The following is a 16,850-nucleotide window of genomic DNA, read 5'->3' on the forward strand; positions in this document are numbered from 1 at the left end:
TGAAAAAATTATGAAAAAGAAAAAAAAACCTGCTTTATTGAGCTATAATCCACACATCATTTTAACAAGAAGCAAAAGCACTCAGGGATCCTGACAAAAGAAGAATTTGCAAAGCCTGGACTTTGGATAGGAGTTTTAGGCTTCAAAACTACAAGAAAACAAGTTTCTGTTCTTGAAAGCTATCATTGTGGTGTCAGTTACATGAGCACCAGTAAACTGAGACAGACAGGTTGAAGGGAGATGAAAATGGATCCACTTTAATATTAAGCAAGTGAGTGGGTGCAGACAGGGCACTGGTAATGGAGAAGAGCAGAGAGATTGAAAAAGTCCAAAGATAAGAGCCACATGAGTGACTGATTTTGCGTGGCTTGAGGGTTGGAAGGACACAGAATGGAGAGGAGGGGAGGATCACAGAGCCCTGCACACTCTTCCCTGCGCCTCACTCGGCCTCTTCCAGGGTGGCCTCAGCCATGGTCTCATGACTGTGGTGTCATGTGCCAGTACAGTTCAGCCTGAGAACCTTGGCACATACTGTTCCCTTAGCCTATAACTCTTTCCCCAGGTTATCGCCTGGCTTCCTTCCCTCCTCTGGAGTCACTGGACCCACCTTACTGAATCTGCCACCAATACTCCACCTTGTTCTCTCAATCCCCTCTGCCCCTTTCCATGGAACTTTTCACTTACAAGAATGCTATGCAATACTTATTTACTATGGATGCTCTTGGTCAACCTCCTTCTACTAAACTTTCAAACCCATGAAAGCAGAGAATGTGCCATCTCTTTCATATTCCTGCTGCTGAGAACAGTGCCTATCCACCAAAGAGATGCCTAAATTTGCTAATTCAATGTGTCAGCATTGACTGCATCATTGCAAAATATTCAGAATTTTCAGGTCAGATAAGAAAAGCCCAGAATCGGGCCCTGACAGCTTGGGAGGGGGTGTCGGGGAGAGCAACAAGAATCCCTTCTGGCGAGTGCAGAGAGTTCCAAAGAATGCAAGGCTTCAATTGCAGTGACTCCACCCTAAGTTGATTCTGACACCAGCTGAACACTTCGTTTAAAAAACATTATTTCGCCCTCTTTCCGGACCCGGCTGAGCAGGAGGCGCCATCATGGGAGTGGACATCCGCCACAACAAGGACCGAAAGGTTCGTCGCAAGGAACCCAAGAGCCAGGACATCTACCTGCGCCTCCTGGTCAAGCTATACAGGTTTCTGGCCCGAAGGACCAACTCCACCTTCAACCAGGTTGTGCTGAAGAGACTGTTCATGAGTCGCACCAACCGGCCGCCCCTGTCGCTCTCTCGGATGATCCGGAAGATGAAGCTTCCTGGCCGAGAAAACAAGACTGCTGTGGTCGTGGGGACCATAACGGATGACGTGCGGGTGCAAGAGGTGCCCAAGTTGAAGGTGTGTGCCCTGCGAGTGAGCAGCCGGGCCCGCAGCCGCATCCTCAAGGCCGGGGGCAAGATTCTCACCTTTGACCAGCTGGCCCTGGACTCTCCCAAGGGCTGTGGCACTGTCCTGCTGTCTGGTCCACGCAAGGGCCGCGAGGTATACAGGCATTTCGGCAAGGCGCCAGGGACCCCCCACAGTCACACCAAACCCTATGTTCGCTCCAAGGGCCGGAAGTTCGAGCGGGCCAGAGGCCGACGTGCCAGCCGAGGCTACAAAAACTAACCCCAGATCCGGTCCTGCTATTAAAACGTTTTGGATGTTCACTGCAAAAAAAAAAAAAAAAAAAAAAAAAGCATTATTTCTTCTTACTATTAGCAGCTTCCTAAATCTGATCTTTGTCTCTGAGGGCAGGGATCCTTACATATCAGCTCACAGAGCCATTCGCATGCATGCATTCCTAGGTGCTCTGATGACGTAAGAATTATAAGTTGGGCTGGGATCCACAAAGTCAGCAGTTAGAACCCACCACCAGAAAGATGAGCCTGGCTACTCTGGTAAAGGGCTATCATCTCAGAACAACACAGGGACAATCCAACCCTGTCCTGTAAGGTTGCTATGCATCAGGATGACCCAATGGCAGTGAGTTCAGATTACAATTTGGTTTGCATACATACGTAAACACATATGCATGTCATAGAAATGTCTTCCAATGAAGAAGAAGAAGAGCTGGTCAAAGTTGGTGTTTTGTCACTTGTGGTCATAACTCACCTTCTGGAAGGACCTTTGCTACTTGGAGCTGAGGGCGGTGTTTCTGGTCAGACAATGAGTGAGAGTTATTGTGTACTCCTTCATATTGTCTTTCTTCTGCTATTTCTCAGTAGCATCTCCCTGCTTCCCGGATCTGCCTATGGACTTTGACAAAGACATTAGCATCTGGGCCCCTGTTTTTAAGCAACCAAAGTCCCTGACTTAGCTTAGAAAGCTAACTGTATACAGCAGTGCTTTGAGTAGACCACCCACTGCAATCAAGTGGATTCTGACTTCTAAGTACCCGACGGGAACAGACTAGAACTACCTCTCTGTAAATGTTGACTTGAGCCGACAGCCTAACCTTTGTCCCGTGGACTGAGTGGTTTTCCACCGTACTGTACTTTCCATCCCCAAAGTTGACAGCAGAGTGGTGTGTGCTTCCACTTGGTGGGCAGGAGCATTCGATCTCTAATACTGCAAATCTCCTCAGGGGACAGCATTGCCTCCCATTTTCATTTTCTTTAGAATGATGACCATGAAGTGCATCGTGGATACTCGGTGCAGTACAATCCAGGCTGGTGACAGCAGCGGCAAGGAGCAAAGGAAAAGTATCAATTTGGGAGTGAAACAGAAGGTGATCACACAGCACACATAGATCCGAAGTGCTGACATTTAGGTTAGCAGCTCATGTGCCATCAGTGGTGGGATGCAGCAGGTTCCCACGGGTTCAGCAGCGCTGATCTCTAATTTTTTTGGTTGAGTTAGGCCAACTGGATTTTAAAATGGCACTTGGAATCTGGGTGCTGTCTAAAGCGGGCAGCTGGGCAGCCAGCCAAGGTGGAAATCACAATGCACATTCCTACTCTTCTTTAATGTTCTTCTGTGCAACAGCATATCAAAGCACTTAACGTTATGTTCACTCCTTCCAGGGTATTAAAAATAGTTGGAACTAAATACAGGCATTTACATATGTAAATACATTTATAAACAACAACAGGGGAAGAGATCTATGCACATATACTTATTTATAAAGTATTGCAGTAGTAGATTGACATTGGGCCTCCACTCAGGTATTCCTTAAATGCAAAAACAATTTGTTCTACTAACACGACACTCTGTGATGGTCACCTTCCCTGTCATGATGGCTGAAGACAAACAGGTGCATAAGCAAATGTGGTGAAGAAAGCTGATGGTGCCCAGCTATCAAAAGAGATAGCATCTGGGGCCTTAAAGGCTTGAAGATAAGCAAACGGTAATCTAGTTGAGAAGCAACAAAGTCTACATGGAAGAAGCACACCAGCCTGTGTAATCATGAGGTGCTGATGGAATCAGTTATCAGGCATCAAAGACCCAAAACAAACCAAACAAAAAACCATATCAATGGGAATGAAGAGGAGAGCAGAATAGAGACCCAAAGCCCATCAGTTGTCAATTGGACACCCCCTGTCTGAATGGCCACAAGGAAGGGAAGATCCAGTCAGGGTACAGTATAGAACCACCCAAACACACAACCTTTCCTTTTGTTCTTTAATGCTTCCTCCCCACCCCACTACCATGACCCCAATTATATATTACAAATCTGGGTAGACCATAACATATATATTGGTACAGACAAGAGCTTGCAACACAGGGAATCCAGAACAGATAAACACCAGAGAACCAATAAAGAAAGCAACGATGCTAAGAAGGTAAGGGTAGGGAGAACAGGGGAGTAAGGGGGAACTAATCACAATGATCAGCATATGGCCCCCATCCCAGAGTGAGGGACAGCAGAAAAGTGGGTGAAATGAGATAGCAGTCAGTATGAGGCATAAAAAAGGAATAATTTATAAATTATCAAGGGGTTATGAGGGTGGGAGGGTGGGAGAGGAAAGGGAAGCAATGAGAAGCTGACACCAGGGGCTCAAGTAGAAATAAAAGGTTTTAAAAGAGATGATGACAACATATGTACAAATGTGTTTGACATGATGGATGGATGTATGGATTGTGATAAGAGTAGTAAGAGCCCCCAATAAAATTAAATTAAAATAAAAAATAGTTGGAACTATGCTTGTAATATTTATTTGTATTTCATAAGAATGGTTACACTTTTGATGAAAACGTACATTTTCATCCCCTCAAATTTGTTACTTTAGTAAACAACCATATAATGTAAGTAGGAAGAGCGTCAAATCACCAGAGGGTGACACACTGTTATTCATTTCAGTTTTGGGCCATGCCCCAAATTCCCACAAGGTAGCAGTGAAACGTGCAATTCCTGAAAATGTCCAAAGAGCTGAAAACATAGTCAGAACCATTGCTGTGATTTCAGAAGAAGCAGAAAGAAATTCTTAAAAGATGAACAAGCTGCATTCAGAGAAGTCAGGTGGAAGTGTCTCAAATGACAATCATGTTGCTTTTTGTCAGGTATTATTGTAATATATTTTCATTAACATTTTAAAACTATTTCTTCCAACGTAATTTAGTTTTGTGTTCCTCTTTTATTGTTCTTATGTAAGTATTAACTGTATGAAATGATACATTAGCTTTTGATGTATCTTTCTTATTTTTAATCCTTAAAGCAGTCATTAGGGCAGCAAACCGGTTGTTAAATCCTTTGAGTCCCAACAGTGCATGCAACCCGTGATGCTATCAGGGCTTCTGAAAGTTTTGAATGGCAAATCATAAAATGCAACATCTGGAAATGAGCATCTGGGAATGATATTGTCCAAAAATACTGTACTGCTGCACTTCATGTCATCCACTATGTAAAGTCCACTCAGCTAAGGTCACAGGTACATCTTGGTCCCATAAGGTTATCATAGAGTTCAGATACTCTGATCAGAGTACGGGACATCACAGCAAACGCAACCCACCCCACACACACCATATACCTCTCCTATCTCTTGTGTATAATGCACCTGTACTTCCAGGTATAAAATGGTGCAATACATATATAACTTATGATCCATGTGTCTTGGTACTCATAATAAAAGTCCAGGTTATCAGTTTGTGTCTTTATTATACTGTACTTCTTGCCTACAATGTTGACAATGGAGCAGTGTGTGCTTCGCCTTGGAAGGCAGTGACATTCAATCTTACATCACGAATCTCCTGAGTTTGTAACATTAGGTCTCAGTTTAATTTTAATTTTCTTTAGAAGCGGTGACCATGAAGGGCATCATGGCTCCCACATACAGCAAAGCCAGTGTTGGGGAACACAGCAGCAAGAGGCAAAGAAGAAGTGTGCATGTGGAAGTGAAACAAAAGGTTTTTCAACAGCACACACGTGAAAACTCAGTGAACGTGATCATTTACCGTTCACGCACAACACGCTCCACAATCATGATGATGCTCAAAAGCCAAGAAGAAATTCCCAAATGGTTGAAGGATCCCCTCCACTGAAAGCTACAATATCAGCACAGAGGGGAGAAACCTGGTGTCCAATATGGAGAAATTACCAATGAGCTGGACTGAGGACCAAACAGAGGTGAATCCCTCTCAACCCCTGGAGGATCACTGCTAAGGCACAGAGATAATTTGAAGGGAAAGCAGGCCAACCCCCACCTGACATGACATTCTGTTTCCCCGAACATATTGTGGCCATTAAGTGACACATAGTTGTACTAACGATATGATGTACAATAGCAAAAGCTAAACACAGGTAAGGGTGGTTCATCCTAAATGGGATCCATCAAAAAGCAGGTACCACCTGGAATTCAACCTCTTGAGAGAAGGGAGCAGGCTGAGCCATGAACAGACCAGGAGGCAGTGGTAAACAAACAAATGTTTCCAATGGACTGTCTGCAAAAGGAAGTGAAGACAGAAGATTATCCTTAGAGCAAACTTGTTTAAGGAAGGTCTTTCAAACACGAATAAACTCAACTGAGCCAACAGGGTGTGAAGGACAGGAGAGAAGGGGAAGTGGGAGATAGAGAGGTGATAGAGGCTGACTGATGAGCAGGGGCTGAGAAGGGAACAGAAGGAGGAAATCAGGTTGCAGGAGGGAGTTTGTCTTATCAAAGGATAAGAGCAGAGCAGATTACACAGGAACGCTGGCTGCCGAGGAGGATGACTGGAGCTATGGTAGGTGGAAGTCAGTGTAGTTTCTTGTTCCTAGTCCTTAGTTTTGTCAGGAAAATAGGAGGCCAGGGGAGCCTGCAGTGACACAGGCTAGAGATGGCATATTGGTGCTGTGGGGGACGAAGGCTGCAATGGATGTTCAAGGGCGTGGGAACACTCGCTGGCTTGGACACATTGAAGGGCATCCTCTGCCCCAGAACACGGCTCGAGTGTCCCTCGGTTCTTCCAAGCACACCTGGAAGAAGTAGGTGTGTAGGAAATAAGGTGTTTTCCCAGCCAGACCTCATTCCAGGAGCAGAGACAGTCTCGTGGTACTGAGAAGAATAGAGAGACAGTGGATAACAACACCCTGGGGGACACGTCAACCTTGGTAAGCCTTCAGTAAATGTTCGTTCTTCTCTTCCACGACCGTGCACACGGCTGATTCTCAGCAACTATCTCTGGAAAGGACGTCATGTGCTGTGGAGACATCTTCGAGAACCAGTGCAGGAGAAAATAATCGTCTGGGAAGAAAGCTGCTTCCGTAGGAAGGCTCAGTGCTGTTTAGGGGAGAACAGCTTTCAGAAGAAGGTTGCTGCTGCACATGGCAATAAGAAAATGAAGCTGTGTGCATGGGCTTCACCAGCAAAATTGTGAGACTCAAGCAAAGCAGTGTCATTACGTTGCTGCTAGCTGTCAGTTAAAAACTCATAGCGGCCCAATGAGCAATAGAATGGAGCAACGCCCTGTCCTGCACCATCCTCGCCAGCAAGGAGGACGCTTCCGATTTAAGTGTTTGCTTTTATTTTCTTTCTAGAAAATCATCTAAGACTCAAGGCAGGAGGGGACTTCCAGAAACTGTACAGCGCCAGTGCTGTGGCCCTGCCGTTATCTGTGCAGTGGGAGCCTCTTTCTGCTTTTTTGGTTGCTGCTGTGATCTGCCATGAAGTCAGCCTCAAATTAATGGAAATGCCATCCAACCCTGCAGCATTCCCTCGAGAGGTTGTAGGTCGGCATGATCAGTTCCAGATGGCTTGATTTGGGGGAAGTAGATCACCAGGCATCTCTCCCAAGTCAATGGTAGTCTGATCCTCCACTGAGACATGTTTAGCATTGTAGCAATAGTTAATACTCCACGGATGGAGACGTGGTGGTTACATAAGAAATTAGAACTAGGTTATCCTGCATGGAAGGCATGAATTCTGTCACTCAGTTCCTAATGCTTGTGGGAAACATTGCAAGTCAGTCACCAGTGGCGCATGGTGATGAAAAAAGACTGGGGAAAATGAACCGACTCTAATGGGAATCTTAACTCATTACATGGGATTTCCTTGCACCTTCTCCAAACAGACTCAATAACCAATCATCATTAAATGAATGCATGAATACATAGTGCCTATCTTGGTGGACTGTTTTAAGAAAGCCTAACTGGGTTTTCCTGTTTCTGCATTTTCAGTCTGTCCTGGGCTTGTTGTGTTTCCCGGGACAAAGAAGTGAGTCCAGACGGAAGCTCCATCTGGCTGAGTCAAGAGTAACCACAATGAGCAGAACTTGTCCTGCTGACTTATGCTTGACATGTAGCAGGAGAGAAACATGCCTTCTTGTTTGGAATCACTGGGACGGAGAGGCTTTGTTACTGGAATATCTTTCTAGGGACAACAGGTTGTGATGAGCCCCAGAGAGTTTGGAGTTACTCATGCGGTCATAGAGTAACTATTAACGACCTGTGCCATGCTTAATACGGTCCAGTTTGGACTATCATCCCAAACATAACTGACTCTATTATGACAAAGGCCATTTCCTAGCTATTAGAGGAAACACAATAGAAGAAAGAGCGAGTAACAGTCAAATGTAACAAGAAGGGGGGATTCAAAAAGGAAAGAAATATAAAAAGTTAAATGATAGAAATCATTGAATTGAACAACTATAAATGTATCAAATGCTCTAACTTAATGTCTGAGATCATCAAAGTAGTTTTGGAGGTGGAAAACCTTCCAACAAGATGGCAGATTAGCAGACCCTTTACAGCAAAGACAGGTGAACTAACTGAAACAGACACAGATGATAATCTGGGAGCCCTGAGCTTCAAAGGAAAGGATAAGCAAGTGGATTGAAAACCAACCAAAGGAAATGATGGTGACAACATTTGTACAAAAATGCTTGATATAATAGATGCATGGAATGTTATTAGAGCTGTAAGAGCCCCCAATAAAATGATTAAAAAGGAACGAAAGAAAACCAACCAAAGGGGGAAATGTAATGCAAACAGCAAACAATGCGAAAAGCAGAATGGTGATTTGTTAGCTAGCCTCACTCAGGCTACCATTTTGAAATGTTGAAAGCAGCATTCTGATTGGGATAAACTGAAAAAACCGACTGCCATCAAGTCGATTGTAACTCCTAGCAACCTAATAGGGCAAAGTGGAACTTCCCCTGTGGGCTTCTGAGACTATAATTTTTGTGGGAGTGGAAAGCCAAGTCTTTCTCCCATAAACTGGCTGGTGGCTTCCAAATGCTGACCTTGTGGTGAGCTGCCCAGTGGTAACCACTATGCTTCCAGGGCTTCAGCTCTGCTTGCCTAGGACTGCATGAGCACCCACACTGATGACTGGACACTAGAAAGGTAAGCCCTTCCTTCCCCCCCCACACCCGTCCACACTCTCCCGGTTGCTACCAGTGTGGCCACTCTCACCTTTAACAACCCTACACTGGGGACAACTCCAAAGCAGCCCATGTTTCATCTGAGAGTAGATGCACAGGCTTGTGAACCATGAACCAGGCACCGACCACTCTCACATTAGGGGGACATGCTATCTGCTTCTTCAAAGCAGCAGAACACGCTCTATCCAATAGGTATGCTGCTACCAGCTCCCCCTAGGCCAGCAGGAACTCCTTCCAGGACTAAGCACTTTGACCATGGAGCCTAATTCCCACCCCACATTTCCTGTCTCTTTTGTTATTTTCTTTTGCTTCACTTGTTTTTGTTTAGTGAACTTTGTTTCAGTTTCTTCTCTTTTCTTTTTCTCTTTTTTGTTTTACCTTCTCTTTTTTCTTTTTTTGTCTTTCTTAATTTGTCTCTTAACAATATTCTCCCCCCCCCCCCCGGTTTTTTATTAATATTTAAGGAAACAGTGGCACGGTGGACTAAGCACTGGGCTGTTCACCAAAATTTGATGTTTTGAACTGATAGCCACTCTGCTACAGAAAGGTAAGACAGTCTACTTCCGTAAAGATCTGTGGACTCCGCAACCCTGTGGAGAAGTTCTACTCTGTCCTGTAGGATTTCTGTGAATCAACTTTATGGCAATGGGGCTTTCAGGGGGGCGGTTTTTGTTTAGTATTTTCGTTTGGTCATTTTGTTTTCTTGTTCTCTCAGTTTTTCCATTTCCTTTTTTGTTTAGACTCATTATCTTTTTTTATTGTTACTATGATTTCCTTGTTTTTCCTCTTGTTTTCTTTTCTTTTATTCTACTCTTTACTTCTTTTTTTCCTTTTTATAGTTTTCCCTTTAGCTTCACTCTCTGTGTGTGACCCCAGTAGGACACAGCCACTGTCCTCATGCTGCTCAATCACAGCCAGATCATCTGCCGCTCCGCCCAGTTTCTACTTCTTCCTGCACTTCCTGATGAGTGATCGGCGTCAGCCAACACAAGGCCAACATTTCCTCAACTGGTCTACTTTGACCGTAAACAGAGCCGTCAGAAAAACTACCAGCCTCTGTGACACTCACCAGCTAGCAAGCAGAATAGCACACTTCCCCATTCATTCAAATATATCAAGACAAAAACAAAGAAGAAGGACTGGGCAAATACTGGGTAACGGACACCAACATACAATGGCCAGTTAAATACAAATGCAACAATAGCACAAAGTCCTAAAGGCAACAGACAACTTCCGTTTACACAAGACAGAGTGATGCAAACAAGTGGCCAAACACAAAGAGTAAAAATACTCCTCAGGGGGAAAATAGCACTGTAACTACCTGATAAGGAATTGAAAAGAATGATATTTAGGTGCCTTCACCAGCCTTAGATAATGATCGAGGAAAATGCAGACAGTGCTCGGAAAAACCATTTGACCACCAAGTGTAAATCCTTGCCCTTCCAAGTTCTAGATGTGGGATGCTGGACCAGTCCACTGATGTTGAGTATATTCTAACTCATAGATGAAACAGAACTGCTCCACGGTGGTGTCTCCGAGGTTGTAAGTCTCTACAGAAGTGGGCTCACTTATCACCTCCTCCTCCACTGCCCAAAGGGCGTGGGTTCATGGGAATCATCGATCTTTTAGCTAGCAACCTTATGCTTACTCTACTGTGCCATCAGGGGACCCTTCATGTCTGCAATATGGGATTAAAGACAAACCAACTTCATAGGATAAGCCAATGTATATAACTGCCAGACAGTGTTCAGTATGCAGTGCTCATGTATGTCAACATATAGTATGCATACACATAGTAAGTGTGGTAATATGCAGAGGAGTCTAGGGGAGGAGAAGAGTCAGTCAGGGTGCCATGTAGCACCGAGGAAGAATACAGTTTTCCTCTAGTTCCTCAATGCTTTTTCCCCACCCCACACTCCAGCCCACTATCATGATCCAAATTCTACCTTGTAAGTCTGACTAGACCAGAGGATGTACACTAGTGCAGATGGGAGCTGGAGGCACAGGGAATCCAGGGTGGATTATACCTTCAGGACCAGGGGTGTGAGTGGTGTTACTGGAAAGGTAGAGGGAGAGTGGGTTGGAAAGAAGGAACTGATTACAGGGATCTGCATGTGACCTCCTCCCTGGGGGACGGACAACAGAAAAAGGGGGTGAAGGGAGACATCAGACAGGGCAAGATGTGACAAAATAATAATGTATAAATTATCAAGGGCTCATGAGGGAGGGGGGAAAAGGAAGGGAGGGGGAAAAAAGAGGACCTGATGCCAAGGGTTTAAGTGGAGAGCAAATGCTTTGAAAATGATGAGGGCAATGAATGTACAAGGGTGCTTTATACAATTGCTGTATGTATGGATTGTGATAAGAGTTGTATGAGCCCCTAATAAAAAATTTAAAAAGTAAATTTTTTAAAAAGATAAATAAATATCCATAAATGCATATATGTCTGTGCGGGGGCAGATGGAGTAAACAAAGTGGCCTGTGGCACAAGAGGTTAAATGCCTGATTGCACATCCAAGGATCAGTGCCTTAAATCCAGCAGCTTCTCCACGAGAGAAAAATGTGACAATCTGTTTCCACAAAGTCAGAACTGACTTGAGGGCCATGAATTTACACATTGAGTAAGCAGGTATGTCCATATGTGAAGATTCCCATAATGCAGCAGATCCACAGCTGTTGTTACTGTCAGTAGTTGGTGCCCTTGAGTTGACTCCCTTTCATGGTCCCCAATATGCCAGAGAGCTACCCTATACCTCTTCTTAGGATATAAGCATCCTGGGTGTCACATACCAGGACCTTCTCCCGCATAGCCAATGAGTGAATTAGAACTGAAACTCTTTGGTCACCAGTCAGGACTTAACCATTATGCATATGTAAATAGAAATGCATGTATGCTTGCTCTTTTTTCCAGATACTTAAAGACCTTGAGAGGCTTTAGTCCCACCACTTTATAAAAGACATGACACCAGACAACCCCCACTGAATTTCTATGTTCTGATCCTCGACTTTCTTTCTGGGTCAGAATGCAGTTCTTTTCAGCAGCTGAGAGCAAGGTGCTCCAGCCCTTCTGCTCCATATGATCCTGGAAACAGCCAGCTACAGTGCCTGCACTCTGGCCTTTGCGAGGTCTCAATGGGAACGGATCCTTCTTACTTCTCTGTTTGCCCAATATTAGCTGTTGTTGTTGTTGCTGATTGTCAAATGTTCTCTTTAAACTTTCTCTGGAGGTGTAAGAGATATAAAACTCTACAGGACTTTGAGAAATAGCTATTTAAGACTGAAACCCACATGAAATGCACTGCCATTACTAAGAACCGTCCAGTGTAAGGTTTCTAAGGCTGAAACGCTTTCAAGCAGTAGATAGCCTCGTCATCACTCCTGGGTTCACCTGGTGGGTTCGAACTGCAGATCTACGGTTAGCAAGTCAACACCTAAATTAAAACACCCCAAAAGCCCTGTTTTCAAAGTCTGTTTTTGCTGTTAGGTACTGTTAAGTGGGTTCCAGCTCATAACGAGCCTATAGACAAACGAATGAAACACTGCCCGATCGCATGCCATGCTCAGAATTGTTACATTTGAGCCCATTATTGCAGCCACTGGGTCAAACCATCACGAGCGCCTGACCCTGGGCGGTGTGGTCTTTGTCAAGAGGTTGGGAGGGGGATTAATCAGCTACTGCTGAGGGTAAGGGGGACATTTGCATACAGGTGGACAGAAGAGTAGAGATGAGGCTCTCAGGAAAGGTTTGGAAGCCTCTGTGGTTTAGGACTCTGAAGCTGGAAGGAAGTAGAGATGGTAGAAGCTACGGAGAGAAAGCAAGCTCAGAAAACCCAATGTTCACAACGGTTTTGGCGGACTGGGTCCCTCCAGACAGACACCGGTGATCAAGCAGCTCTTTACAGGTGTGAGGTTGGGCTGCACCCCATAAGGGGTTGGGACTGCAGCTGCAGGTGGCATTCCTTCGTGCCCGCAGATGGTCAGGCAGGCAGACAAGGACTGCATAAATGTCCAACAGCCTTCAGACACCAAGCAGCCCTAATAGGGCAGCCTTCGTCCCATGCTTCAGTTCTGACACTTTATGATTGCTAAGGGAATCTTAATGAAGCCTCCTTTGGGCCCAGGGGGCAAAATAACCATGAATCTTTGTTTTGTCATTTACCATGGCCTGGGCAAAAGGCACACACAAGAACGTGGCAGGGACAAGGAGAGACAGGAGAGATGAGAAGGGAGGCTGAATCTCCAGGTCAACTAGATATCCTTCCAGCCGGCGTATTCACGCATCTCCAGGAGGCCAGTCAAGGCTGCCATTGTGTGTCTGAGCGGAGTAGTAATTGTGTGTAGTTATGTGCCGGAGCAGAGTTGCCTTTCATGAAAAAAAGGTAATCCCAAATATGAACAAAACTATGCATCAGGGAATTAAAAGAGAACAGAATCACGTAAAAAAAAACCAACAAAAAACACCATGATCATAAGATCATAGATATATGGGAAAGTAAAAGCAAATGAACGGCACAGAAGATGAAACCTTTAGAACAGAAGACAGCTACCTAATCAGCATATAGGAACCTAACTATTAATAATTCCAGTCATTGAAAAAGTTCAAAACATTCTTTAAAATAGTTTTTAAACATACATCTTTAGCTGTATGGTAAGGGTTTTATATGAGGATATTTGCTTACCTCTACAACTGAAGTGCAACGACTAAATTATTTTAGATACTGTAGATATTAGACATAAACAGGTATCCCAGTTACTTGACCAATAAGTCACACTGAAATATAATTTTTTAAAGTTAATGTTGAACTGAAAGAGAAATTTCTGGTAAAACAAAGGAAAGGGTAGTCTACACAATGCCTTTCTCCTTTGCTGCTTTTCACAGATTGTGCTTGGGCTGTTCCCCAAAATCACATTGCCCAGGAATGTTAGGAAGATGTGCATCCTGGAATGCCAATTTAATAGAACAGCATGTTCTTGCATGGAATAAGTACTTGAGTGGAGGTCCAATGTCCATCTGCTGCCTTAATACTAAACCTATAAATATATGCACATAGATCTGTTTCCCCACACTCTTACATAAATACATTTACATATGTACATTCCAGTCTTTAGGCCTCTATAAATATCCTTTCTCACCTAGCTCTTTCCTCTATTTCCTTTTACTTTCCTCTTGTCCCACTATCATGGTCAGCCTTCATTTGGGTTTCAGTAATTTCTCTCGGTTACCTTGCCCTTGCTGAATGCCTATCAGGCCTCTCACACCCTCCTTGCTACTGATTTTGGACATGGTGAAGAAGGATGATGGTGCCTGGCTATCAAAAGATATAGCATCTGGGGTCTTAAAGGCTTGAAGATAAACAAGCGGTCATCTAGCTGAGAAGCATCAAAGCCCACATAGAAGAAGCACACCAGCCTGTCTGACCATGAGATATAGAAGGGACCAGTTATCAGACATCAAAGAACTAAAAAATCATATCAGTAGGTACTCACTTTCCAAACTTGCATTCTTTGGAAGTAAACAATAATTTAAATCAAACGCTCATCATAACAAAAAATAAAGATGAAAGTGCTGGTGCCAGAAGCCTAAGAATGTACATTGTAGGGGTACCTCCTTCGGTAGAAAACACAGGACAGATATGATCAATGAAGACAAACATGTGCATAAGCAAATGTGGTGAAGAAAGCTAATGGTGCCTGGCTATCAAAAGATATAGCATCTGGGGTCTTAAAGGCTCAAAGACAAACAAGTAGACATCTAGGTTAGAAGCAACAAAGTCCACATGGAAGAAACACACCAGCCTGTGTGACTACAAGTTGTTGAAGGGATCAGGTATCAAGCATCAAGGAACAAAAAATCATATCATTGTAAATGTGGGTGAGTGCAGAGTGGAGACTCAAAGCCCATCCATAGTCAACCAGACACCCCCTTACTGAAGAGTTGTGGGGAAGCGATGAGCCAGTCAGGGTACAGCGTAGCAAGGATGAAACAACTTTCCTCTAATTCTTAAATGCTTCCTCCCCCACTCCCCACTATCATGATCCCAATTCTACCTTACAAATCTGACTAGACCAGAGGATGTACATTGGTACAAATTACAACTGGAGACACAGGAAATCCAGGACAGAAGACTCCTTCAGGACCAGTGGTGAGAGTGGCGATGCCTGGAGGGTGGAGAAATGTGGGGTAGAAAGGGGGAACTGATTACAAGAATGTACGTATAGTAGCCTCCTCCCTGGGAGATGGACAGCAGAGAAGAGGGCAAGGGAAAACATCAGACAGTGTAAGATATGACAAAATAATAATAATTTATTGATTATGAAGGGTTCATGAGTTAGGGGGGAGGGGGGAAATGAGCAGTAGTTATTAAGGGCTCAAGTAGAAGGCAAATATTTTGAGAATGATGGTGGCAACAAATATACATATGCGCTTGACACGATGTATGTATGGATTGTGATAAGAATTGTACGAGTCCCCAATAAAATGATTTTTTTTAAAAAAAAGGCTCTTTATTTTTTAAGTGATCAAACTCGCAGGCAGTCTTTAGGAGGCTGTTCGATAGACCATGGGAATAAGGTGTGCATGCCCGACTGTCTCCGTTGAGGAGGTAGTTTCTAGGCAAAGCTGGGACTCAGTTGGCCCATAGGTCTTATGTTGCTGGCCATTGTGCTGACACAACGTCCAGCTCCTCCCTTGTTTTACCTCCAGGAGCATGCACATGAAATAGGTATTTTCTTCGCCCTCATATGAGAGCTGAGAAAACTAAGGACTTGGGACATTAACATCCGAGTGCCATACAATCAGGGAATAAGGAGCCATTCTCGAAACCTGGGTGTCTTTGACTCAGAAGTATATACAGATAACCAAGGCCAGTGGCGTACAGTTAAGCTCTAGTCAATGGTGTGTACCCTGGAGACAAGGGAGTGGTGCCTTCTGCTCAGACCCAGGAAAACTATGACTTATGTACCTCACTTCTAGCATCCAGGGCTGTGCGTTGAAATGGCACTCTTTTGGCTGTTGCCATCTTCAAAAATTAACTGACAATTTCATTGTGTGCATTTTCAAAACATGCATTTAAAACCCATGCAACGCCAATAGAGGTATGTAGACAAGAATTGTCATCACGATAAATGGAGGAACTATGAATATTGTCAAATGTTTCATTTTCCTGGAATCTGTAATCAATGTTCATTGAAGCAGTAGTCAAGAAGTTAAACCACTGAGGGCATGGGGTAAATCTGATGCAAAACACCATTGAAAGGGTTAAAGAAAACATATCACTTTGAAGACTAAGGGACATGTGACCCAAGCTGTAGAAATTTCATAGCTTCATATGCATTGGAAAGGTGGACAATAAATAAGGAAGACCAACGAAGCATTGAGGTCTTGAATTATGGTGTTGGTGAAGAATACTGGATAAATCATGAATTGTCTGGAGAAGGAACAAATCTATCTTGGAAGATGTTCAGCCAGAATGCTACTTAGAATTGAGGGTGGTAAGACTGCATATTACATAGTTTGGACAGGCTAGCAAGAGGGACAGGTCCCTGGAGAAGGACTTTGTGTTTGGTAAAATATGTCAGCAAAAGACCGGAAGACTCTTGTGAGATTGATTGGCCCAGTGGCTGTAACAATGGAATCAAACATAATCAAAGTTGTGAAGACGGTGCAGGCCAGGGCAGTGTTTTGTTTTTTGTTCATGAGATAGTTATGAGTCAGAACCAACTCCATGATATCTAAACAACAGCAGTATTATAAGCATTTACTTAAAAAAACCCCACTTATTTTCAAGAAGGGGTATGAACACAAGTACTCTAAAAAGATGGCACGTCCCAAGTACATGAGACAATGTCTCATCCTTCACTCCTCTGAGCATGGTTGCACTTCTTGCAAAACAGATTTGTTTGTTCCTTTGGTGGTCCCTAGAACTTGCAGCATTCTTTGTCATCACCCTAATCCACACGCATAGGCACATCTTTGGTCTTCCTTATTCAATGCCCAAATTT

General features: G+C 43.9%; 1 protein-coding gene across 1 annotated transcript; it reads left to right on the forward strand.

Annotated features, from left to right (window-relative positions):
- Positions 1 to 1,081: 1,081 nt before the first annotated feature.
- Positions 1,082 to 1,720, forward strand: LOC142438841 (large ribosomal subunit protein eL18). The gene has a single exon (XM_075540856.1). The coding sequence runs from the start codon at positions 1,113 to 1,115 to the stop codon at positions 1,677 to 1,679; it is 567 nt and encodes a 188-aa protein (XP_075396971.1). The 5' UTR covers positions 1,082 to 1,112; the 3' UTR covers positions 1,680 to 1,720.
- Positions 1,721 to 16,850: the final 15,130 nt, after the last annotated feature.

Source organism: Tenrec ecaudatus, chromosome 2, assembly GCF_050624435.1.
Source record: "Tenrec ecaudatus isolate mTenEca1 chromosome 2, mTenEca1.hap1, whole genome shotgun sequence".
NCBI lineage: Eukaryota > Metazoa > Chordata > Mammalia > Afrosoricida > Tenrecidae > Tenrec > Tenrec ecaudatus.

Coding starts and splice junctions, on each gene's coding strand:
- LOC142438841 (XM_075540856.1), top strand. CDS start 1,113: ATGGGAGTGGACATCCGCCACAACAAGGACCGAAAGGTTCGTCGCAAG.